At 43.7% G+C, this 26858-nt stretch overlaps 1 protein-coding gene across 4 annotated transcripts in view; it reads right to left on the bottom strand.

Annotated features, from left to right (window-relative positions):
* Positions 1–26858, bottom strand: part of NELL1 (neural EGFL like 1) — a 407721-nt gene that overhangs the window by 303639 nt on the left and 77224 nt on the right. For all 4 annotated transcript variants that reach the window (XM_081834787.1, XM_081834789.1, XM_081834790.1 and 1 more), the window contains exon 4: positions 18093–18263. In XM_081834787.1, coding sequence (XP_081690913.1) covers positions 18093–18263 — 171 coding nt within the window. The remainder of the gene's footprint in view (positions 1–18092; positions 18264–26858) is intronic.

Genomic DNA, 26858 nt, shown 5'->3' with positions numbered 1-26858 from the left:
GTGCTTGCTCATCCCGAAATCTATCATCTTAACTGCCTAGAACAATTCATTCCATTACACAATGCTGCAAATGTATCACACAGGGAGCCAACAATCACCACGACAATAGAGGCAACCATTATAATATCCCAGTCTTGTAAATCAGTTGACTGCAATATACAACTCTCCATTCATACACAGAATGCCTGTGACAAAACAAGGAATATAGTCACACACAGCATGTAAGTCATATCCTAGCCTTCTTTCAACCACTGAGCTTCATAATCAAGCTACATCAAGGCATGACTTGTTTACTGCACCACTGTTATTGCAGAGAAATACAACGGTTACAAAATATATTAACAAACAATGGCAGTAATTTCACATAGCCAAGGACCTAACCTAAATAGCATTAATCCAAACAGCACCCAAATGGCAAAACTACTGTAAGTCTTAAGTACCACTTCTTTCCTTCCGGTGTGGTTAGGTGCTAAGTATTTATAAAATTGAAATGTCCAAGTGTCTACAGTATCTTTGCAAGCAAGGAGGAAGGGCACAACCTGGCCACACCCTCCTGACCACATTGGCAATGCCCTTGTGACCTCATAGTGGCCCTTTCAGGTGTCATGGGCACCAGCAGCCTCTGGCTAGGGGACTCAAAAGATGGAAGTGGGTCCTCTGAATATATCAATGATGACTGAGAGATTCCACATATAGCCAGGGCTAATATAGACACTTTGGGTGTTTCAAAGCAGGTGAACAATACTATGATACATAATACTATGAAACAGCAAGGGACTTCTTAATGGATTTCAATTACGTTTTTCTATAAGTTATATATCTTCAAATGGTATGCAATTTCCTATATATATATATATTTCCCTTTTAAACACTATTTCACAGTTCCAGTAACTGATCTGAATTTGATATGAAGTATTAGGTCCCAAGGGTGGCGCTGTGGGTTAAACCACAGAGCCTAGGACTTGCCGATCAGAAGGTCGGCGGTTTGAATCCCCGCGACGGGGTGGGCTCCCGTTGCTCGGTCCCTGCTCCTGCCAACCTAGCAGTTCGAAAGCACGTCAAAGTGCAAGTAGATAAATAGGTACCAGAAGTGGTTTAGTCATGCTGGCCACATGACCCGGAAGCAGTGGCGTAGCGTGGGTTGTCAGCACCCGGGGCAAGGCAAGTAATTTGTGCCCCCTAACCCGTGGATTTGCGCCCCCTAACCCGTGGATTTGCCCTAACCCCAGATGTTGCGCCCGGTGCGGCCGGCCCCCCCTGCACCCCCCACGCTACGCCACTGCCCGGAAGTTGTACGCCGGCTCCCTCGGCCAATAAAGCGAGATGAGCGCTGCAACCCCAGAGTCGGTCACGACTGGACCTACTGGTCAGGGGTCCCTTTGCCTTTACTTTATTAGGTCCCAAAGCACTGAGCAGAGGTTTTACTTACATATATAAATGTGAACATCTATATAACTTCCTAATATAAAATTTTGAGGAAGCATTACAGTACTAGTGTGTTCAAGTCCCAAAGAATTTGTCACACGTTTCTTAGAGAATTTTATTTTACCGAATGTAAGATTATCTGCATTTAGCTGAACATTTCCCCCTCCTGTTACTCTTCAGACATCAACTGGACATTTGCTAATGCCAATAATAATAATATCATTGCTTTTGGTTTTTAATCAAGAACACTTATTGATGTTGGTCATCTTTGAGTTACACCTGAAATTATTTAACTAAGACTTTTGAATTGCCATTGGGAAGAGCAATTTTAGGACATAAAAGAACAGATGTTAAAGTGACTAACATATGGACAAATGCATTTCCTTGGATACATTTTATTGAACCCCACGCCTTTGTTAGTCACATCTCATTACTGCATAGTTAAATTATGACAACATGTTCAAGAAGCCTCATTTTTTTAGCCTAGAATGCCACTAATTTTCAAGTAGTTTCTCTTTGCATATTTAAGCATTAAAATTACAATTTTACACCACATTTGAATGCCTGAGGTCAATGACTAATCAGCATTCAGGTGTCGAAAGTGATACTACGAATTAGTATACTGCATATGGAACAGTTTGCAAAGCATAAATATGGATTGGGGGCATTTGGTTGGCCAGTTTCTATTCATTGTGACTTTTGTATTATTGCTGTTTTGTAATCCAGCTGTGACTTTACTAATTGTATTATTTTATTGTTGATTTTATATTATATTTTACTGTACTCTTTGTACACTGCCCTGAAAGCCTTGGTTAACAGGTGGCCTAAAGTACAGGGTGATTCATAATGAAGTATACAGTTTCCATTTCTAAATGGAAATTGTATACTTCATTATTAATCACCCTGTATATATTATCAAGATTGAAGGGCAGTTTAAAAATATAAGTAAACCACGATCCCAGATTTAGCTTTAACAATAAGCCAGAACTGCATACGTTGTTGACAGTTGCTCACATCAAGAGAGGAGCAGCAGGGCAGCATACACTAGCACACTGCTCAGTGCCAACAAGACATATATGGGGGCTTATTATTAAGTGTAAACAAGGCCAGTGTGGCATACAACATGCTAATGGATCAAAATAAGTGGGGAAAAAGTCACATTCACATTCAGTAGCAAATTTTACCTCTTCCCCTGCAATGACAGCTCAAGGCAAAAGCTAAAAGAGATCACCTATTTTGCATTAGCGCGCAACCCAAGAGTCGTCTGCGACTGGGCCTAACGGTCAGGGGTAACTTTACCTTTACTTTTATTTTGCATTAGTACCACTCACCTTCAAAAGACAACCAACTTATCTTCCTAAATGTAAGACTGCCATAGATAAGAATGGTTGTAGCTCCTCCTTAACACCCTTTGTAAACTGAGGGAGACTACAAACTTCAACAACTATTTTTTTCTCATAGTCCAGCATTTTCTTCACCTGAACTTAATGAGCAATTAAAAGGGGAAGCAGTGAACACCATTAAAGGATGCAAAACCCACAAGTCTACCAACTAAAACAGCATTTCTTTCTCCTGTGACTTAATTTGCTCAAAGAAGCTCAGAAAACCACTGCCTTTCATTAAACATTCAGAACTCATCTCCAAGCCTAAGATGCTACTAAGCCATCGTAAAATGGCAAAATTGATATGTGAAATCTGCCCTCCCTAATACTGGATTCCACATGTGCTTTCAAGTGCAGCCTTCCACCCACTGAAGATTAGGAAAGCTCAGATACTTTGGCAGCTCTTGACAGTACTCCTGGTTGCCATGCCCTTTGTAAGGCACTGCTAATCACTTTCACAGCCTTAAGAAATTGACTGAAGTGTCAGCAGAAGACTTGGATGGAAAAAATTAAGAAAATATTCAGTTCTCTTTTGTATACAAAAGTTTAGATAAGAAGTTGTTTTTTAAAAAGCAGTATATTAGCAGAATGTGCTATTTAACTGGCTCAGGGAGGCAATTGATATAACTATCCTGATTTGTGTAGGTACCAGTACCTTTGCTGCTTCAGGTCTTTCTGCATCACTTAAACATCTGACCACTTTGCTATTTGAACTTGCTTCACTTTGACTTCAAAGTATGTTTCATTCTCTGTCCCCTAAACTTAGAAACTGGGTCAAAGCAGCCAAACTCCTAGACTGACCTGCCCTTGGCCTGAAATGTGGTTGCACAAGTGTATCTACTATAGAGTGCCTGTGACATTATTAAAACAAAATAAAAAAATTCCTTCCAGTAGCACCTTAAAGACCAACTGAGTTAGTTCTAGGTATGAGCTTTCGTGTGCAAGTGTGCATGCACACGAAAGCTCATACCTAGAACTAACTCAGTTGGTCTTTAAGGTGCTACTGGAAGGATTTTTTTTTATTTTTTTTTGACCATGGCAGACCAACACGGCTACCTATCTGTAACTGTGACATTAGTCAACTCTCACACATACACTCCACAGCTGTCATGCTGCTTTGCTTTGCTTTGTTTACAAGTTAGGGGTTGGTTCAAGGCAGAGCTCAAACATTTGGACAAAGTATTTCAATGTTGTCTTCAGAACTAGTATTGCAAAAGAGGATCAGGTAGAAGGGAATTGAGCCTGAAAATATCACTCAGTAAGGACCTCTATTTCCCTTAATCTGAATCATTTGTTCTGCACTGGACCCAACATCCAGTGCTTTTAATCTGGTAAACATCCTGAAGGAATCCCCTTAGCCTAAGCTATTAGCAAATTGTAATCACCTATCTGGCATTTAGCAACAGCCATATTGTGGTTATAACTTTAAAAGCCTAATTAGTCCACGAGCTAGTCACCGCAGAATAAGGTATCTGAAATTATTTTATTGAACTTTCTTATTGGAGGGGTATAAGCTTGAGCAAATAAAAAAATGCAGAAACCCCGTCTTTCACGCAGAACAAAGGCACTGAAAAAACTACTGGACATAAGCATGTCAAAGAGGCTAAGACAACTGAGCTATCAATCAGCATTAGGAAAGAAGCAGTTCAGTTAATTATAGTCAAGACTCTAAGGAGGAAGGATCAAGTTCATTATCTTTTTTTTCAGTGCCTCACATACAGCCCTTCAAGAAGCGTTTACAAGATGTCAGGATTTCTCTGAACCTGCCTTTCAGGTGTTTGCTACTGCATCTAGAAACACAAAGAGAAGGAAATTAAACTGGGAGGCTGGAGGGACCTTTGCTTCAAAAGCTGTAATAGTAGTGTGGCACCAGAGGGCAAGCACCCTTCCTTCACTCCATGGAACTACCAAGTGTTATCAAGGGAGACAGCTTAGAAGTAAAGGAAGTGCTAAGTACATGGTTCTAGCATGAAAAAGTGTTATGAGGCACCCATATACATATATGAACTATCAACTAGAGCAGGGGTGCACAACGTGCAGCCCTCCAGATGTTTCTGGACTACAACTCCCATCAGCCCCAGCCAGCATAGCCAGTGATCAGGGATGATGGGAGGTGTAGTCCAACAACATCTGGAGGGCTGCAGGTTGTGCTAACTGTTGCTTTCTTCACCCTTAAAAAAGTAAAGGTACCCCTGACAATTAAGTCCAGTCACGAATGACTCTAGGGATTGAGGCACTCATCTCGCTTTACAGGCCAAGGGAGCCGGCGCCTGTCTGCTTTTGCAAACAGTATTTCCGGGTCATGTGGCCAGCATGATCTTATTGTGAATCAAATTCTGTGATGTTTAACTTGAGAACAACTCAGGCATCAACGCTGAATATTTTTTTTCCAATACAGTGGTACCTCGGGTTACAGATGCTTCAGGTTACAGACTCCGCTAACCCAGAAACAGTACCTTGGGTTAAGAACTTTGTTTCAGGATGAGAACAGAAACTGCACGGTGGTGGCACAGCGGCAGGCCCCATTAGCTAAAGTGGTACTTCAGGTTAAGAACAGTTTCAGGTTAAGAATGGACCTCCAGAACAAATTAAGTTCTTAACCCGAGGTACCACTGTATTTTGCTTCAAACTGTTCTGTTTAACCAGACTTTCCCTCAATTGTACCACTGGTATTTGAATTTATTAATCAGATGTTTTATTTGAACTTTTTGATTTTCATGGGGTCGACTGCTTTGGGGGCAGGGGCCCGGTAGGAATTTTGTCCATTTGGCGGATTAGCTGGTGCCATTTGGTTTTTGCCTACTGTAGCAAATCGTCACAACTTGTAAGGTTGCGGTTAGGCATTGGTTTTATGAATTGATTGGTGGAGGGGTATAGATTGGCTGTGCCTGCCCCTCCAAATGCTGCTGCTACAAGGGTATTCCGTTAAAGAAATCCAGGGGCTCACCATGCTTTTGTCCGAACCCCTGTCAAGGGGCTAGGGCCATGCAAGAGCACCTGGGAGCATTTGGAGAGAGGTGAGGGCATGGTACCTAGCTCCGTCTCTCTCCCCAAATCAAAACAAAAAATTCCTTCCAGTAGCACCTTAAAGACCAACTAAGTTAGTTCTAGGTATGAGCTTTCGTGTGCATGCACACTTCTTCAGATACACTGAAACAGAAGTCACCAGACCCTTCTATATAGTGAGAAGGTGGGGAGGGGTATTACTCAGAAGGGTGGTGGGAATGGGTGATTGGCAGATAGCTGTGATGAGCCTGTGATCTCTCCCCAAATGTTTTCCCTTACTGACTTCGCGTGCATGCCAATGTCAGTCTGTCCCTGTGCAGGGTCAGATAGTTGCAACCAATGCCTAAGCAACCACTCACATTTCTTGTATTTTTAATAAAGTTGTGGCCAAAATTATGCCAAAAGCCTTAAACTAAAATCAAGTGTCAATTGTGTTTTATTTGGGGGGTGTCTTGGGGACCTCAACATGCAAACAGTATACAAATGTATACAAATAAACAAACAGCTCCTTGTAAACCAATATATACACATTTTAGGGCAAGAAAGGCATTCTAGGAAATGCCACTGAGAATAGCATATGCTTAAGTGCCCATTAGCAAACCTTTAAGCTCTTCAACCAGAGAAAACAAGTGGAAATGTGTTTTTTTTAAATGCATACTCTTCAAGCATATACCATATTTCAATGAAAATGCCCTTTGAATGTGTATTTTAGAGACACTGATGTTGTCCCGTTATGTAAAGTAACTCTTACGAGATGTGATGCATATTGGTCATGGAAAACCAATTTCTCATATATTATGGGCAAACAGTGCAGCACATCATCTCTGGATTGTCAGCTACTGGGAGTGGGGTGTGAGGAATCCAAAAGGAAGCCATGCTAGTCTGCTACAGCAAGAACAGCAGAATCCCCCTGCACTTGGGCTAAGTGAGCTCCAGTTCATGAATGTCCGTGTAAAAATGGCGTGCTGTCAGAAAGTAGCTCAAGTCATAGTCCCCTGTGTTGTGACGTGGGGTTTGTGATTTCAGCTCTCTTGACATAATATGCTGGAGACAGTTCTCTAGTAACACTTCTTTATTAACGCAACAAGACTGAAACTTGAGGAGGGGAGAGCTACATTTATAGGGACAGGGAACTAGCTAGAAAGGATACATTTTGGAGGGAACAATATCAGGCAATCACAGTCCTGCCTTTTGGAGGCAACCAATAAGACAGAGGATCCAAATACAGCAGCTTAAATGAACCAATAGTAGCTGTACCCTCTGGAACCAAAAGGCGGTTACTTTACCCTAATGCAAATACAGACAACAATAATACAGATATAAAATCCCTTGACTCAATACACAACACCCCTCCCCCCCTAGTGAGCACAGCAGACGTAATCTCTCAGGTACTGTGGGGTCCTACAACTTCTACTTGATCTCCTGACAACAGGTGTTGCCGGTTCTGGATTGGGTGTCACCTGTGATAGGGGGGCTGCTATAGGGGTTTCGTCAGGAACAGATGGAGTCCCAGACATCTCAGGGTCCCCTACCTGTACCTCGTCATCCTGAGGACTAGCAGACCCTGGTTCATTTGCTGAAGCCCCTGGTGATTGCACCTCTGGGCCATTTTCACTCTGGTCTTGCAGCTCTGCGTCGTTAGCCAGGGATGAATTATCAGACTCCTCCCTGCTGAGCGCCCAGCGCCTCAGCTGATCTATATGTCTCTTCCAAACTTGCCCATTTTCCAAGGTCACATAATAGGACACAGGTCCACTAGCCCGGGTGACCACACCAGCCACCCACCGCGAACCTCGTGAATAGTTCCTCACCCAGACCAGATCTTCAGGGGCGAAATACCTTGTTCTGTCAGTCTCAGCCTGGGGGTTTGCTCTTGAATTACGGTTTGGCATTTTATCCGGGTGGACATAATCCAGCACCGTTACCAATCTTCTACCCAAGAGCAGCTCAGCTGGCGACTTGCCCGTCGCAGTACATGGCGTCGCATGCTGCAAAAATAACATTCGCGCGATGCGAGCTGACCAGTTACCCTCCATTAAGCGCGCAATGGATTCTTTGGCTGTTCTTACCATGTGCTCCGCCTGCCCATTGGAGGATGGGTGAAAGGGCGCGGATGTGACCCCTCTTATGAAGTTATCAGCCAAGAATGCCTTGAATTCTTGGGATACAAAAGCTGCCCCATTATCTGATACAATGGTCTCAGGTAACCCGTGGGTTGCAAACAGCTGCCTCAACACCTTGATTACGGCAGCTGATGCCATGCTAGGGACCATCGCCACTTCTAACCATTTGGAATATGCATCGACGATAACCAAAAAGACCTTCCCCTGGAATGGCCCAGCAAAATCTAAGTGCAGCCGGCTCCAGGGAGATCTGGACTGCTCCCACCAGTGAACTGGTGCTCTGGCCACTTCTGGCCGCACCTCTTGGCATGCCTTGCATATTCGTACCCATTGCTCTATGTTCTGGTCCATTCCAGGCCACCACACATAACATCGGGCTAGCGACTTCATCCTGACCATTCCCGGGTGTCCCATGTGAAGCGTCTCAAGAACCCTGTTTCTCAGTGGTGCTGGGATGATCACCCTATCTCCCCACAGGAGACAACCCTTATGCATGGATAACTCGTGCTGCCTTGTCGCATAAGGCCTGAATTTGTCTTCATGCGGACCACCTGGCCACCCCCTCCCCACCCAAGTGAGCACACGGGAGAGAACAGCATCTTTCCTCGTTTTCTCAGCAATATCAGTAGCCGTTACAGGAGCCCCCGAAAGTGTTTCCAGCATCATTATGTGCTCCGCTGGAGCAGGATCCTCATTGCTCCCGCCAGGAAGGGGCAATCGACTCAGCGCATCAGCGTGGCACAACCGTTTCCCCGGCACATGGGTCAAGGTGTACTGGAACCCGTTCAGGAATATAGACCAACGCAACATTCTGGGGGAGAGAATTTGTGGCGTTTGTTTGTTCGGGTTGAACAACCCCAACAGTGGTTTGTGGTCCGTTTCAATGGAGAAATGACGACCGTACACATAATCATGGAACTTTTTGATTCCTGCCACAATTGCAAGCGCCTCTTTGTCAATTTGAGCATAGTTGCGCTCCGTGGGCGACAACGTACGGGAATAGAAAGAGATGGGCTTTTCCGACCCATCCGGTTCCCTATGACTCAGCACCGCCCCCAGGCCGTATTGAGAGGCATCACATGCCAGGACCAGCGGCTTTGATTCATCATAATGAGCAAGGACGCTCTTGCTACTCAGCATTCCTTGCAAGGAGTCAAAAGCCTTCTGCTGCTCCTGCCCCCATCGCCACACATTCTTTTTCTGCAACAGTCTATGTAATGGTTCAGCTACCGAAGCTTTCTGGGGTAAGAACGAATGATAAAAGTTAATAAGTCCCAGGAATGACTGCAACTCCGTCTTGTTCTGTGGTCGTGGTGCCTCGATGATGGCCTTAACCTTAGCATCTGTGGGGTGGATGCCTGATGCATCAATTTTAAACCCCAAGAATTCCACAGTTGGCACCCCAAAACTGCATTTTTCCTTTTTTAGTTGCAACCCCACCTCCTTGAACTTGAGCAACACTGCACGGACACGCGCAACCAGTTCCTGTGGGTCTTTTCCAGCAATCAAAACGTCATCAAAAAATGGCAAGACCCCCGGCAGACCTCTTAACAGGCGTTCCATGAGCCCTTGAAAAATCCCTGGGGCCACACAAACTCCAAATTGTAATCTGTTAACTCTGAACTCCCCTTTATGTGTGACAATAGTCTGTGCTTCCGCTGATTGTGGGGTTACTGGTAGCTGTTGGTAAGCTTGTGCCAGGTCAAGTTTGGCGAACACCTTGCCCCCAGCCAGTTTAGCCAACAGATGTGATACGACTGGAATGGGGTATGAATTTCCCCTGAGTGCCTTATTGATAGTACATTTGTAATCAGCACAGATCCTAACTTCCCCATTTGCTTTAAGGGGCGTGACTATTGGAGTCTCCCACTTAGCGGAGTCCACGGGTGAGAGAACTCCCTGCTTGACCAATTTATCCAGCTCTGCTTCGATCTTGGGTTGCAGTGCAAATGGCACTCGCCTTGGTTTGAGTCGGATTGGGGCCACCCCAGGGTCCAATTCGAAGTCAACTGGGGGCCCTTTATAACAACCTAGTTTTCCATTAAAGAGACCAGCAAATTCTTTGTATAATGCCTCGCTCATCTCAGGGCAGGTTTGGATTGAATTAAGCCCTGATATACTCAGTCCCAGGGCGGGGAACCAGTCAGTGCCCAAGAGACTGGGGCGACTGCCCTTCGCAATCACCAGTTTGAGTACCGCCTGTTTGTCCCGGAACTGTACTCTCACGGCACACATTCCCATGACATGGATGCGGCCCGCTGAGTATGACTGCAAAGTTGCCGGGAAGGGCTCCAGAGGGGGCAACTTACCCCTGGGGAAGAATGTCCTCGCGGTCTGGTCCGACACGATAGTGAATCCAGATCCGGAGTCCACCTCCATGTCGCACAGCTGACCCTCAATCTTCACCTTGACGTGTGCCTTGCCTTGCGCTGGAAACTGCACGACCCTCCCGTTGATCTCCGTTACGTAGTTGCAGTCCTTTAGAACATGGTTTGCTGTGGCCAATCTGCGATGCTCCAGTCTAGGTGCTCCTGTCGCTCCCAACGCCACCGATCTACAGACCCTGGCGATGTGACCTGTCTTTCCGCACGTCCGGCACATAGCATCCCGGAAACGACAACTCTTCCGCTCATGGTTTCCGCCACAACCAGGGCACCTGCCTCGGTGATCTTTGTGCACTGTGCAGGCCTGACGCACTGACTCGACTCCACGAACTGGGCTCTGGCTCGGAGTAGCCTCTAGCTTGTCCATGGCATGCGCAACTTCTATCTGTGGCTTAGGGGCCCTGCGACTGGCATCAAGCTCCTCTCTTTCATAATTCCCCGTGGCGGTGGCCTCCTTCAAGGCTGAAGCAAGGGTAACCTCTTCTTTAGCCACGATGCGTCTTCTGGCTTTCTTGCTGCTCAGACCACCGACAAACCGATCCAGGAGAGTCTCTTCCAGATCTTGGAAGTCGCAGTGCTGAGCGAGCTTCCGCAGTTCAGCTAGAAATGCAGATACAGACTCCCCAGCACGCTGCTGCCTCTTATGAAACTCCATCCGCCGGGCCATCTTGGTCTCAGTAGGCGCTAAATGGCTTGTTAGGCAGGCAAGAATATCTTTGAGAGATGTCTCACTTAGCTTCGCTGGGGCAAGCAATGCCTTGGCCAGCTTGAAGGTCTCAGGCCCACAGTAGCTCAGGAATGTGGCCCTTCTTTTGCTGGCATCGGTGATCCCTTGAGCCACTGCGAAGAACTCGAAGCGTTCGACGTAGTCTTCCCACGTGTGGGGCTCTGATGGCTGGAAGGGCTCCAATACCCTTGGACTCTCCATTGTCCTGTGGGCAGGGTCGTCTTCTCAGCTGGCCAGTGAGTCTTGTTCTTAGCTACAATCCGGACTCTGAGGCAGGGCTGCGTTTAACCGCTCCTCAGCATTCCGGATCCCATCCTCGTCGCCAGTTGTTGTGACGTGGGGTTTGTGATTTCAGCTCTCTTGACATAATATGCTGGAGACAGTTCTCTAGTAACACTTCTTTATTAACGCAACAAGACTGAAACTTGAGGAGGGGAGAGCTACATTTATAGGGACAGGGAACTAGCTAGAAAGGATACATTTTGGAGGGAACAATATCAGGCAATCACAGTCCTGCATTTTGGAGGCAACCAATAAGACAGAGGATCCAAATACAGCAGCTTAAATGAACCAATAGTAGCTGTACCCTCTGGAACCAAAAGGCAGTTACTTTACCCTAATGCAAATACAGACAACAATAATACAGATATAAAATCCCTTGACTCAATACACAACACCCTGCATGATTACTGCCTAAAACAAGCTTACATGCAGAGCATTTTACAAAGAAAAATGCTGTAGGCAGTGTTGGGATTCGCAGGATACTGGATAAGTCTGCAGGCTTCAACAGGATGATGCAATACTCTGTGAAGTGCTGGGTCAGAGTGACTCAGCAGGAGTGTGTGATTAATGTGATTGGCTATCACCTGTTTTAAAAAGGAAAGCCTGTTTAACCCTGGGTGTGGTTGCAGTGGTGGTTGTGCTGTAGTGTGGTGGTGCTGTGGAGGTGAGTATTCGTTTGTAAGTACTCTGTATGGACTGTCTCTTTTGTAAATACCTGTATATACCTCACATTAAAACACTGCACTGGAAAAACCTGGAACTCTTAGCGTCTCTGCTGAAAGCGCCGCGTGGAGTACGCGACAGGGTTATGGGCCCAGCACGCTTCCGCTGCGCAAGAGTACAGGTGGCAGTTATCTAGCCGTGGGTGCTGGAGGTGAGCTGCAGGGATGGAGCAGTCCAGAAGTGGCGTGTTGCTGGAGAAGCTGACGGCCACGAACTACAGCATCTGGTCGGTCCGCATGCAACACTTCCTCAAGCGTGAGGGCCTGTGGAAGGTGGTGGAAACTCCACCGCAGCCCCCTGAAGAGGATGAGGACGACGATGAAAAGCTGGCACTTGCAGAGGCCCAGCTTGAAAAGGATGAGAAAGCTTTGGCTACGATCATCCTTGGAGTGGACGACAGCCAGCTAGTTTACGTAGCTGATAAGGTGACGGCAAGTGAGGCGTGGAATGCGCTCAAGGCTGTCCATGTGCGAGAGACAGCTGGCTCACTGATAACACTGACCAGGAGACTGTACCGGTGTCGGAAGAAACCGGGGGACTCCCTGGTAAACCACCTAAAATTCCTAACAGGCTGTTTCCAGGAGCTAGTCTTAAGAGGGAGGCCTGTGGGGGAAGAGGACAAAGTCTGTATAGTCCTGAGTTCCCTTGATGACAGCTATGATATGCTGGTCAATTCCCTCGAGTCTGTAGAGACTGATAAGCTGACTCTGGAATACGTTACCGGACGGTTGTATGCAGAGGAGGACAGGCGTGCAGAGCGAAAGATGACCTCAGCCCAGCTGTTGGAGCATCCCAGAGGGAACAACAGCCGGGAAGAGCAGAGGTGTCGGGAGCCAGAGAAACAGCCAGGAGGAGCTGCTGCAGACCAGCCGGTGGTCAACAGAGTAAAAAGGTGTTTTTGCTGCAAGTCCAGTGGACATCTGCTTCGGGACTGCCCGAGAAAACAACAAAAACAGCAGAAGCACAGGAGGCAGCAGAGAGAATCTACCGCTTGGGTGTCTGCAGATGGTCAAGAAAATGAAGAGCTGTGGGTTCTGGACAGTGGAGCTTCTCAAACCTTTTGTAAAAGAAAAACATTGCTAACTGATGCTAGGGCTTCAAACAAAAAACATGTAAGTCTTGCTACGGGCCAGAAAGCTAATGTGGTTTGTGAAGGGGAGGTTGTGTTCCCACAGCTGGGACACACATTCAGGAATGTGTTGTGTGTGCCTAGTTTGCAAAACAATCTCCTGAGCATTCCTGACTTGGCAAAAGCAGGCTTTGAAGTAAACTTTGTGGGAGATCAGTGCCAGATAAAGCAAAATGGGGCAGTGTTGGCAAATGCTAACCTTAGAACTAATATGTATGTACTGCAGTGTGAGTCTAAGGTTGCTAATGTGCAAAATGTCCCAACCCATGATATGTGTATTCATCTCCTGCACAGGCGTCTGGCTCATGCTAGCTATAAGGTGCTAAACAAAACATTGGAGTTGTGTGGGGGAATGAAAAACATTAAAAGTTGTGATAATTACTTAGACTGTAATATCTGCAAGGAGGTTAAAAGCAGGGCTTGCCCAGTAGAAAGAGCAAGCCAGAGAGAAACCAAAAAACCACTGGAGTTGGTTCATGCTGATGTAACTGGTCCTTTCCCACCAAGTGTCTCCCATAACAAGTACTGTTTGATCCTAGTGGATGACTATTCTAGATTTGGCTGGGTCTATCCATTAAAGCAAAAGTCTGACGTTGCCCAAACTTTGAAGTTCTGGGTAAGAAGGGTAGAAAGGCAACTTGGCGAAAAGGTGTGCTCTATTCAGACATACCGGGGAGGAGAGTTTATGGCAAGCTTCCTAAGAAATTGGTTGCGTTCCCAAGGGATTAAACATAGACTTACCAATGTGGCAACGCCTCAGGAGAACGGAGTAGCAGAGCGTAGGGGAGGTGTCTTGCAGACACAAATGAAAGCATTGTTAGCAGATGCAAATCTTCCAATTAAATACTGGGCTGAGAGTATTAAGACCGCGAATTATATTGGGAATCGCTTGTGGTCAAGGCTACTAGATGACATACCCTATAAGATTCTCTATAACAAAAGTCCCAGTTTGCAACATTTGAGAATCTTTGGGACAAAGGCATGGGTTGACATACCTGTAAAGAACCGAAGAAAAGGTGGTAAAAGGGCACAACAGTTGCTATTTCTTGGGTATGAAAGTGGTACGAAAGCCTATAGGTTTGAAGATGATAAAAATCTTTTGAGTTATAGTCGATCAGCCAGCTTTAATGAGCAAAGAAATTGGCCCAAGATACATGCAAACCTGCTGCCAGAAAAAGTTTTACTGCCGAGCGTACCTGATAAGGCAGTTGAAACAAAGCTAAGAATTGGCAGCTCTCCCAGAGAAACAGAAAGGGAGGAGGTAAAGGTTGAGCATTTTTCTCCAGCTGCTAGCATGGAGAAGGGGAGAGAAGAAAGTGCAACAGGGACAGGAGGAGGTAAATCTCCAGAATCAATCCACCCCAAAAGCAGTCCGGAAGGTAGCCCAGGGGGTGAGATTAATGAACCAAGGAGGTCTGCAAGAAGTAATAAAGGTCAACCTCCAGACCGTTATGGGTTCCCAGCCACCATAAACCAGGTTTGTGTAACTGAGCCAGAAAACTTTGAAGAAGTGCAAGAGTTACCTACTCTAGAGAAAGAGGTGTGGTTAAAGGCAATGCAGGCAGAGTATAACTCTCTGCTAAACAACAATGTGTTTGTACCTACAGAATTGCCTGAAGGTAAAAAGCCCATAAGCTGTAAGTGGGTTTTTAAAGTGAAAAAACTGGCAGATGGTAGTTGTCAGAGGAAAGCCAGGTTGGTTGCAAGGGGCTTTACACAAAGAAAAATGATACATTATGATGAAGTGTTTGCCCCAACAGCAAAGGCTGAAACAGTAAAATCAGTTTTAGCAATGGCAAGTCTGAGAGGGTTAAAAGTTAATCATTTTGATGTTGCCTCAGCATATTTAAATGCTCCTATTGACACCAAGGTGTATTTACAGCAAATACCAGGTTATGAGCTGGAAAAAGACAGCATGGTGTTAAAACTGCAAAGGGCACTATACGGTTTACACCAAAGTGCACGTCTATGGCATGAATGCATAGACACAACTTTGAAGAAGATGGGATTCAAACAAAGCCTGGCTGATTCCTGTTTATATTCAGCAATGGTGCAAGGAAGTGTTTGTTATTTACTTTTGTATGTTGACGATATCTGTCTAAGAACAACTGCACAAAAGCAAGTGTCTTGGTTTATAAACAGCCTAGGTAACAAATACAAACTGAAGTATTTGGGAGAGATTCAGAATTACTTAGGAGTAGAGGTTCAGAGAAATGAAAAGGGCATCTACTCTCTGAGTCAGAAGGAAAAAATTGAAAAGTTACTGAAGACATATGGAATGGAAAGGGCAAATGAGGTTGACACTCCCATAACTACCCAGTACAAAAATGAACCAGAAGGGCAAAAATGTGAGAATGCAACAGCGTTTCATTCTCTGTTGGGTTCTCTGTTATATTTAAGTTGTTGGACAAGACCTGACATAACATTGGCAGTGCACATGTTAAGCCAAAGAAGTGCAGACCCGGCTCAGAGAGATTGGGTAGCACTTAAAAGAATCCTAAGGTATCTGAAAGGCACAAAAGATTACAAACTGGTGCTGGATACAGGATATGATCAGCAAGTGTATGTATACGCTGATGCCAGTTGGGGGGACAGAGAAAATGGAAAGTCTACTACTGGATATGCCATATATATTGGAAATGCCCTGGTTCAGTGGAAATCCCAGAAACAAACATTTGTTGCCACAAGTACTTGTGAAGCAGAGTACTCAGCCATAAGCGAATGTGTGTCACAAATAGAGTGGTTTGCTTGTCTAACAAAAGAACTTGGAATACCTTCCGAAATGCCAATCACTGTGCTAAGTGACAACATGGCTGCACAACAGCTTGCTAACCAACAGAACTTTAAAAGCAAAAGTAAACATATTGCTATAAGATACGGAAATGTGAAAAATGCTTTGGAAAGAAATGTGTTAAAGGTACAGCACTGTAACACAAAATGTAATGTGGCAGATTTGTATACAAAATGTTTGGATGCTCCTAAATTTCGAGACTTAAGAGAATTATTAGGTCTCAAGCCTTTGACTTAAGGAGGAGTGTTGGGATTCGCAGGATACTGGATAAGTCTGCAGGCTTCAACAGGATGATGCAATACTCTGTGAAGTGCTGGGTCAGAGTGACTCAGCAGGAGTGTGTGATTAATGTGATTGGCTATCACCTGTTTTAAAAAGGAAAGCCTGTTTAACACTGGGTGTGGTTGCAGTGGTGGTTGTGCTGTAGTGTGGTGGTGCTGTGGTGGAGAGTATTCGTTTGTAAGTACTCTGTATGGACTGTCTCTTTTGTAAATACCTGTATATACCTCACATTAAAAGACTGCACTGGAAAAACCTGGAACTCTTAGCGTCTCTGCTGAAAGCGCCGCGTGGAGTACGCGACAGGCAGCTGAGTTCGCAGGCTGGCTCTTTTGCCATTAATCTGTTGTGAGGTTGCTGTATACATAAAAACAAAAATTTTGTACAATAAAATAAAAATTATGTTCAATATAAATATTGAATGTATGATGTTATCCACACTATGCAATACTTTTTTTTCAAATAATGCGCATTTCAAGCATATAACCAAAATAAACGAACTCTATAATTTCCTATAACAATAAATGATTATATGTTCTTGGTGCAGATATTTTCCCAAAATGTTTTTTCAGATAAAAATATTGTACCGCCTAGTGCTGGATCATATAGGCATGTAAAGGAAACTATCTTTTTACACAATTCATGACACAGAGAGAAAATATGAAAATGATAAATGAATATCCAGCACTTCAGCCATTGTTTTTCCTGTAAGGTTTACCTCAATCACATAAGCATCACGTACAGACAAAATCACCTGATACAACCCATTCCTAAATACCTTAAATAAATTTCAAATGTGATAAATGTCATGTCATGGTCACTGGCCAGCCAATCCAACTAAAAACAGGCAACCCATGACAAATAAAAAATGCCAAATATCCCCATATATTGTAGGCATTTCGTGATGTATGATTTATGCCAGTTCAACCAAGATTCTAAGAGGATGCAGTAAGTGTAACATAATGCTTTTTAAGTCTTTAATAGCTAATGCTTTTAAGTCTTTAATAGCTAATGCTTCAATGTTATTCTCTGTTTTTGTTATGTCAGAATTATGATTTTAGGTGAGTTAAAAGACAACTGGAAGCAAAGTTGCTTTATACCTAACATCATTAAGTATTCTAGTGTAGAATCTTGTAGCCTTGACAAGTTAGTTTCTAGTGAGGTTTGGGCTTGTAGACCTGGAACTGCATGTGTGCTTCCTTCTGCACCCTCAGCATCTACTCAAGCTTATACATTAATAAATGAATAAATGTTACAATATCACAACGAGTCACCATCCCCCCCCCAATAAAGTAGCCCTGTATCTACTGTGAACTTCTTACAGAATGGCAGAAGAAATTGATGCAGAGAATGAGTAGGAGTTCTAAGCAATTAAGGTATATCGCTCTTTTAGAAGTTTATGTTTAGAAAAGATTTTAAAGATTTCCCCCCCCCCCAAAGCACTTGATTACATTCAAAGAATTTTTTAAAACAACAACACATAACACCTTCAAGCGATGGAGGTATACTGAGAAGCCTTTCTCACTCGGAAAGCTATGGACAGCTCAGTGCAGTGCATTATATGTAATCAAGGCAAACATTGCTTGAGCACATATCTACAGAACATGGAGATATATTCAATATCCTACCCCCCCCACCCCAAAATCAGCAATCAGCCTTTTGTTCATAATCACAGGCTTACTGTTTCATTCTAATGCTGTCTTCTGTCACATTCACTTTTCTCGGCAATTTTTTTTTTCCTGGCACATACAGAACTTTATGGCAGATTTCATCAAATAATTAGTTTTAGTCTGAAGAGCAGGCAGTTATTCAAGAGAAACATTACAGAGAAGTAACTTTACCTATTGCAGTCGACATGAAGCAGGAGGTGGGATGCACTAAGTGATAACGCAATCTTATGCCACTGTCCATCTGCCAGCCGATACGGAAATACTTCTGTTCTTGACTTTCCATTAAATCTGTAGTGATATCTTATTTCATCCCTCAGGCCACTGCTTTCCAGTTCAAAGTAACTGCATTTAAAAAGAAGAAGAATCAATTTCATTTTACCTGCCATGCACTATTCAGTCATGTGTTCTGCGAATTAATGAAAACAATTGCACTTGAAAATTACATTTCTTATTATGCCTGTGTGTTTATTCAAACATGCATGTGTATGTGTGTGTGATAATGCTAGCCACCCACCCAAAATACAGCCTCCAAATATAACATCTAGCCGGAATTAAGGCTAGGCATCAGTCATGCACCGTTCAAAGCAATTCTCATTAAAGACTAGAAATCTTATGCACCTGACAGAGTCTGCTCCCATATTTGAGATGGCCCACAGAAAAGTGCCCCCTAGTGGTCACATCATGGTTAGGGTCACACAATTTCCCCTCTCTCTCTCTTTCTCATTCAAACTGCCCCCTCCGCTGACACACCAGTTAGATATTTAAAAAGATGCCACTGGTTCAAAAAGAAGTTGATTTTTCTAAGCTTAATTGCTGCATGGGGTCACAGCAGAGCAGCAGAAGCTGTAAGTCAGTAGTTTCTCATCCTTGGTTTACTGAAATCTGTGACTGTAGCCAATGCCTCAGAGAGATGGGCATTCTGGGAAATGAGCATAGCAGTTAAGAGACAGGTATTTAGAGCTGCTCAGAATGGCAAGTTGAGATTGAGTTAAAAAGGGCTGAGGGAAGCTGCCAGTACTGGGACCTTGGCAACTGCCCAAGGATGCCAGCAGCTGAAACATGCCATGGCACCTAGGTACTGAAGTTTTCCTTGACAGCTATTAAAATACAGGGGGAGAGACCTTTAAAAGTTAACATTGGCAGCTTTGAAGGTGAGTTTTTGTTCATTTCCTCCTCTCATCTTTCTGACTTCAGTTACAGATAGGTAGCCGTGTTGGTCTGCCATAGTCAAAACAAAATAAAAAAATTCCTTCCAGTAGCACCTTAAAGACCAACTAAGTTAGTTCTAGGTATGAGCTTTTGTGTGCATGCACACTTCTTCAGATACACTGAAACAGAAGTCACCAGACCCTTCTATATAGTGAGAAGGTGGGGAGGGGTATTACTCAGAAGGGTGGTGGGGATGGGTGATTGGCAGATAGCTGTGATGAGCCTGTTGACGACTCTTAACGACTGCAATAGGTCTTACAGGAAAAAGCAAGGGGTGAGAAGGTGAAAAATGGCTTTGTCATGTATAATGAGATAAGAATCCAATGTCTTTGTTCAGACCAGGTCTCTCCATGGTTTTAAGTTTGGTAATAAGTTGCAATTCAGCAGCTTCTCTTTCCAGTCTATTTCTGAAATTCCTTTGTAATAGAACAGCTACTTTGAGATCTTGTATAGAATGTCCTGGGAGATTGAAGTGTTCTCCTACTGGTTTCTCTGTCTTGTGATTCCTGATGTCAGATTTATGTCCGTGTATCCTTTGGCGTAAGGTTTGGCCTGTTTGTCCAATATAGAGAGCTGAAAGACACTGTTGGCATTTGATGGCATACACAATGTTAGACGATGAGCAATTAAATAGTCCCGAGATGGTATGTGTGATGTTGTTGGGGCCAGTAATGGTGTTGTCCGGACATAAATCTGACATCAGGAATCACAAGACAGAGAAACCAGTAGGAGAACACTTATACTTATCTCATTATACATGACAAAGCCATTTTTCACCTTCTCACCCCTTGCTTTTTCCTGTAAGACCTATTGCAGTCGTTAAGAGTCGTCAACAGGCTCATCACAGCTATCTGCCAATCACCCATCCCCACCACCCTTCTGAGTAATACCCTTCCCCACCTTCTCACTATATAGAAGGGTCTGGTGACTTCTGTTTCAGTGTATCTGAAGAAGTGTGCATGCACACAAAAGCTCATACCTAGAACTAACTTAGTTGGTCTTTAAGGTGCTACTGGAAGGAATTTTTTTATTTTGTTCTTTCTGACTTCAGTCTGCTTTCTTTATAACGAAAGTCTGGTAAACTTTTGACAAGGGAAAAACACATGGAATGCTGTGCAATATATATCAGTTACCATTTTTTCCACAAGAAAAAGATATTGACCCGCATTGTGAAATGGAAAACCCTGACAGGCTCGCTCATGCAATAAATTACTGACTAGGAATTTGTGCACAAATGCATGTCTGGCAAAAGAGAGAGAAAGGATAAAAAATGAGTTTGCATCATCTAACACACATAAAGTTTTAACTGCCATTAAATGTATCTAAACAGCAAAACAAAGTATTTTAATATTAAATTAAATGTTTAAATTAAATATTTCAACTCGAAAATGAACTTGAAGAGAAGGCAAAAATAACCTAGAAACTCATGGCAGGAGCACACCAGCATTAAATTGATGGAGTAAGTGAAGTTAACTCTATATTAGAAGAAACAGGATCTGTTCAGGACTGCCAGGCCTAGTGAGCACAGCAACTCTTCTTCGGCAGGCCTTTCCCCTATGAGGCAGTTGTAGAGACTAAGCCCCCCCTCCTTCCCACAGCTACCTAAGTCTCCTCCTCTATCACCTCCTGGCAAATAGAAGGGGAAGAAATGGAGGCAGTGAGAGACTTTACTTTCTTGGGTTTCATGATCACTGTAGATGGTGACAGCAGTCACGAAATTAAAAGACGCCTGCTCCTTGGGAGAAAGGCAATGGCAAACCTAGACAGTATCTTAAAAAGTAGAGACATCACCTTGCCAACAAAGGTCCGTATAGTTAAAGCTACGGTTTTCCCAGTAGTGATGTATGGAAGTGAGAGCTGGACCATAAAGAAGGCTGATCGCCGAAGAATTGATGCTTTTGAATTATGGTGCTGGAGGAGACTCTTGAGAGTCCCATGGACTGCAAGAAGATCAAACCTATCCATTCTTAAGGAAATCAGCCCTGAGTGCTCACTGGAAGGACAGATCCTGAAGCTGAGGCTCCAATACAGTGGTGCCTCGCAAGACAAAAAGAATCCGTTCCGCGAGTCTCTTCGTCTTGCGGTTTTTTCGTCCGGCTTAGCGGATTAGCGCTATTAGCGGCTTAGCGGCTATTAGCGGCTATTAGCGGCAAAGCGGCAAAGCGGCTTTTAGCAGCTTAGCGGCTTAGAAAAAGGGGGGGAAAGCGAAAAAAATCGCAAGACTCGCAAGACGTTTTCGTCTTGCGAAGCAAGCCCATAGGGAAATCCGTCTTGCGAAGCGCCTCGAAAAACGGAAAACCCTTTCGTCTAGCGGGTTTTTCGTCTTGCGGGGCACCACTGTACTTTGACCACCTCATGAGAAGAGAAGACTCCCTGGAAAAGACCCTGATGTTGGGAAAGATGGAGGGCACAAGGAGAAGGGGACGACAGAGGACGAGATGGTTGGACAGTGTTCTCGAAGCTACGAACATGAGTTTGACTAAACTGTGGGAGGCAGTGGAAGACAGGAGTGCCTGGCGTGGTCTGGTCCATGGGGTCACAAAGAGTCAGACACGACTAAATGACTAAACAACAACAATCACTTCTAAATTTGCATCTATGCATAGAAATTAGCAGATGCAAAATTTATGCATATTGATGCTCTCTGTTTACCTTTTTTTGTGAGGAGACATACAAATCCTTCCCACCCCCCAAGTGTAAGTAGCCATCCTATGGGCTTTCAATAAAGCAGGGGGAAGCTTTGATCGCGGGAGTTATAACTACAGTATACACCTTAAAACTCATTTTATGATTACAATTTATTTTAGTTTTGCTGTCACTCAGCAACAAGCACTGTCAGTCTTAGGAAGCTAGAAGCTGCTTCCAGCACTTTGCTGTCAAAGAAATCAGTGAGACAAGTACTGTCAGGGAAGCTCCATTCAGAACTTAAATGGTTCATAATTGCCTTCTCTTGTCAAAGAACAAAAAGATCCCTTGTTGGGCTCTTTCCCCTTTTTTCTTCAGAAATGCTGTACAGAAGACAAATTAAGAAAAGAGCCTAAAGTAGCTCATAGAGAAAAGCAAGTTTTCATAGTCTGGGAGCTACATATTGTTCAAAGGTATTTGTAATCCAAAACCACCTGGAGTTGAAAAACCACTACCTTTTCCAAAATTTTACTCAAAAAAAACGGAACATTAGATACTAGGTGATAATTATCCAGAATTATCCAAGTCTCCATATTTTTTGTGTTTTAAACAGGGTTCAAGCACTGCCTACGACTGTCCACCCCACTCCAAAAGGCATTATGCAACTCTAAAGTCGAAATGGCAAGTCCAGTCCTGGCAGGTTTTAATATTCAGGAAGGGCAAGTAATCTGCCCACTTCATAAGACTACCCAAGCTGAAATCTATCAAGGATGAAATTATTTGGGGGGGGGGCTCCAAATTAAGAAAACACCCCTCAGCACTACCTGTGTATAAGACGAGCCCGAATTTTAAAATTATTTTTTGGTAAAAAAAACACACCCTAGTCTTATACATGGAAAAATACGGTAACTAGATGGAACCCTGGCTGCATCCATCTCTGACTGTTAAAATGATGGCAGCCAAGTGAGAACAAATGCAAGTGGTTTTGTCTGCATAATTCTGTGAGGTGTAATGCAAATAAGTCTCAATGAGTCTTTGAGGGGTCCATCAGATCTCCTAAGCCTACATACAGCAGGCCTCTTATTACTTCAGAAAGCTCCACTAGCCAGCACTGTACAGATGCAACAGCAGCAGAGAATAGTCATTCCTTTTAATAAAACAAAAAACCTTTTTCTGTTTTCAGAGTTTATTATAATGTGCAGTACTGTATAAGTGTGTCTGTGCAACTATCTCCTGCATGCTGCCCTTGCTAAGTTGCTGTTGGTTTTTATTGTCTGGTTAATAACATTCTGTGATTAATAATAATAATAATAATAATAATAATAATAATAATAATAATTTTTAAATTAGATCCCACCCATCTGGCTGGGGCAGCTTACAGCATATATGAAACACAAAGAACATAAAAAAAACAGAATATCCTATACAGATAACAAACAAACCAATAATGACAATACCAACAACAATAACAATAACAATAAACAGTTTACAGCTATATCCAAATTAAAATAACCGCCAACCCCAACTAAACATTTAACCAATACCAACCTAACAAAAACAAAACAGAGGAACCACTTAAAACATGGTGAAACATTTTAGCCAGTTGCCCCAACCCAAGATTTGTTCCAGCAATGTACCTCCAGCCTCCCAGGAGCCTCTTTTGGCTGTTCAGAGTGAGTCTGGGCCCTGCCTCCTAGGCCAGGTGGAAATGGACCTTGCAGCAAGGACTCATGACAGCAGCAAGGGTGGAGGGAGAGATCAGAGTCTGTTTCTGAGACCAGATTAACCCCTAGTTCCTAGAGATCTCCTGCAAAACTATTGCAACTCAGTGTTCATTTGCTTGGAAATGTGTTCCAGTGAACTAAATGTGGCATTACCATGCTTAGGATGGGGCATTAAAGTCTCATTTATTTTTATATTCCAAGAGTACCATCTTTTGCATGTTTACTTACTCTGTAAGCTATGGCAACAGCTCAAAGCTCAATTACTAGGGAGCAAGAACTGTGGCATTTGTGGGACTTGTTTTTGAGTAACATGTACAGACAACATGCATCTGATCAGGGCCTCACACCTTTGCTTCACACTAGGTCAGGTAGCAAGGTGTTGGATGGACAGAGCGGAATTCGTCAGATCTTTAAATAAAAATGACTGGGGTCTTTTGTCAGTAGAAACACACCTATCCAGTTTGGGCTTTATTGTTTCTTGCTTTTTTATGTCTGAGTTAACAAGCAAGCATGAGGCAAGGTGAGCAGAAGTCACCAAACTGGTAATGCACAAAAGGGAAGAACTTTTATCTCTTAACCTTCATTTCTTCTTTCAAGTTCTTACAGCTATTTTAGGCAAAGCAAAGAACAAGCATTTAAGATACTCTACAGGGACCACAGCAAAAAATGAAAACAAGTTAGGTCTTGCAGCATTCAACGTTTCCAAAAAGGGATTTCCTGCTGCTGAACACAGTCAGTAAGGCTAAATGGAGGCTGGCTATTATAGACAATATATGCCATGCTATTCTCCAGAAAAACAACACATCAACAGCTAAATATCAACCAAAAAAGACCAAATTATTTACTTCTTTCTCCTTTTTTCTTGGTTGTACTGTTCTATAGACTTTACTTAAACCATGTCTAAAATGTTTTTGGCAAAGAGTTTGCTTGCCATGGTGACTGTTTGAAGTTGTAGGTCATGACTTAATAACAATCCCAAAGATGTACTTTGCCTAGGTAGTGTTTATCTATGTACACTCTTTCTTTACAGATTATATATAGGAAATCAGAGTACAAAAATACATATTTCTTCAGAGTAGGCTGCAAAATAACTAGGTGTTTTTGTTATAGGTGGCAGGTAGATGAATTCAGCACACTGAAAAACTGCTTCATTGGGATAGGATAACACAAGCAGCTGCCTAGACAGTGGAATCATGTCTTCAGGCAATATCTATCTATGTCCAACAAAATCCTCCCAGTTTACTGTATTCCACCCAATGCAATTCTGGCAGGCTAGATGTAAGAGGTGCTTCTACCTAGCAATCATAGTAAGCATTATTTTTTGAGAACACCACAATTCTATGTTGCAAAGGCTTCTAAGGAGACACAACTATAATTTATCTGTGTATTAACTATTCAGCTGAACCTACCAATCTAAACACAACCTAGGTGGTTCAGAGTTTAAGATATGGTTCTTCACATAACTTTATGAATGAGCTAAAATAATAGTTTTGCTACACATTATTTTATCTAGTGCTGAAGAACCAACTCTGAGGCATCTGATCAAGGCCTGTATTTTAAAATGAGCTTAAAGATATATTTGCAAATGTTTGTATGTTTCATGCCAGGCAGAAACCAGCTGGCTAAGTACTTTGGCAGTTGTTTATCTTCCTGCTCTCCTGAACAAGGGCCCCCCTGATTTATAGCAGTAGCAGGAGACAAGTTTCTCAAAGTTGTAAAAGGGAATTACAGGCTGGGAGCAAATGTTACACTGACCCTACATATTACAGAATACAATCAAGCTGCAAAAACACTAATTAAGAGTTGGTAAATAGTAAGATTTATTGTTTAACAGAAAATAATACCATGTGCCTCCCATCAGACTCTAGCCATATTTTCCTAAGGTTTAAGGTATACTGAGAGAGATTAAAGGGCAATAAATTTTGGGAAGAGCTAATGGGAAAAGCAGCTGGCTGGGAAAGGGCGGTGTCAGAGCTGCCCGAGGTCCCAGCTCACAAAGGACCAACGCCAGTTCTTGTTATATACAAAAGTCTTTATTGAAGTTTAGTTTTGATTCCAAAGCCGCGGCGCGCAGCTCTACGTCTTGAACTCTAGACCGCTGAAGCTCCGTCTGAATGTCCTCCCCCCAGACACCAGTTTAAGACTCTAGCCTTGCTCCACCTCTTCCTTTGCTCTTTCTTCCTCTGGGTCCGCCTGTCCACTGGGGTCTTGCCCTTTCTAGACTCTTCTGACGCTGAGTCCCCTGAGTCTTCCCCCTGCCTCCGGCGGGCTTTAGGACCTGGTTCCCAATCCGGGTTTTCTGCCGTCCCGCACGCCTGTACATTTGAACTTGGCGCTCTCGCCCAGCCGGCAACCTTTCTCCTGACCGTTACACTGCTCCTGTCACTGCTTCCCCCTTCGGGGGGGGGCTAGCTGGACCTGACTTCCCCTCCGTTCCCTCACTCTCTGATAGAGGCGTGGTCAGCCCGGACTCATCTTCTCTCCCTACTGGAGGAGACGCTGGCCCTGATACATGGGACTCTTCCCCCCCACTACGCTCTGGTGGGGGAACTGGTCCTGATCTCCCGCTGCTGCTTTGGGAGTCCCCGCTGGCCCCTTGCTTCTGGTGCGTCCCCCCTGGGATCCCCCTTGCTCTGGCCATCGGCGCCCCCCTCTGGGAATCTTCTGAATCGCTGGAGAAGCTCATGGAATCTCTCGGGCCACTGTCATACTCCCCTACGCTGCCCTCAGATTCTTCCCCTTCGCTCTCCGTTTCCTCTCTCCCCTGTGCCTCTGCTCCTGAGCCCCTGACAGGGGGTGTAAACTGAAGAGGCTTCTTTTGAAGCTGTTTTTTACTGAGTTCCTTTTTACTTTGCAAATACCTTTTCTTCTAAAAAGCTATCTATGTTATGTATGAGATTTGTTGGATTAATGTAATTAGGCAAAGGATTTAGAAAGTAAGAAATGTTAGATTCTTATTTCATTGATGGTGTGTGAGAATGTGAGCCCAAGATCTCTGTTTAGATAGAATTTAATACCACGAGGCATTTGTTTTAGCCATTTGTTTTGGAATGCAGGGGCAACAGGGGCAAAAGGTGATCTGGTAATTAAGGTGCCTTGTCGAGGCAAATGTAACATATGTGGCTACTTGTCTGCCATTTATGGATAAAAGGAAATATAGCTCTTTGTCTCCCATAAAAGGTAATAGGAAATGGGTGTATCTTTTATGATTGGTTCTAGCAAACAGCCAATAGTAAAGCAGTCTAGAAATGTTGAGAAATGCTGTAAAGCTGCACAATCACTTTGTATGCTGAATCACTGTGACTCATCCTGAGGATGACTCATTCTCTGTATAAATGTATTGTATCTACTTGCAGGCAGACAATTTGGAACCTGTTAG

Source organism: Podarcis erhardii (genome assembly GCF_964252035.2).
Source record: "Podarcis erhardii genome assembly, chromosome: 1".
Taxonomy (NCBI): Eukaryota; Metazoa; Chordata; class Lepidosauria; order Squamata; family Lacertidae; genus Podarcis; species Podarcis erhardii.
Note: the sequence above shows the minus strand (reverse complement) of the source record. Positions and strands in the feature narration are given on the sequence as shown.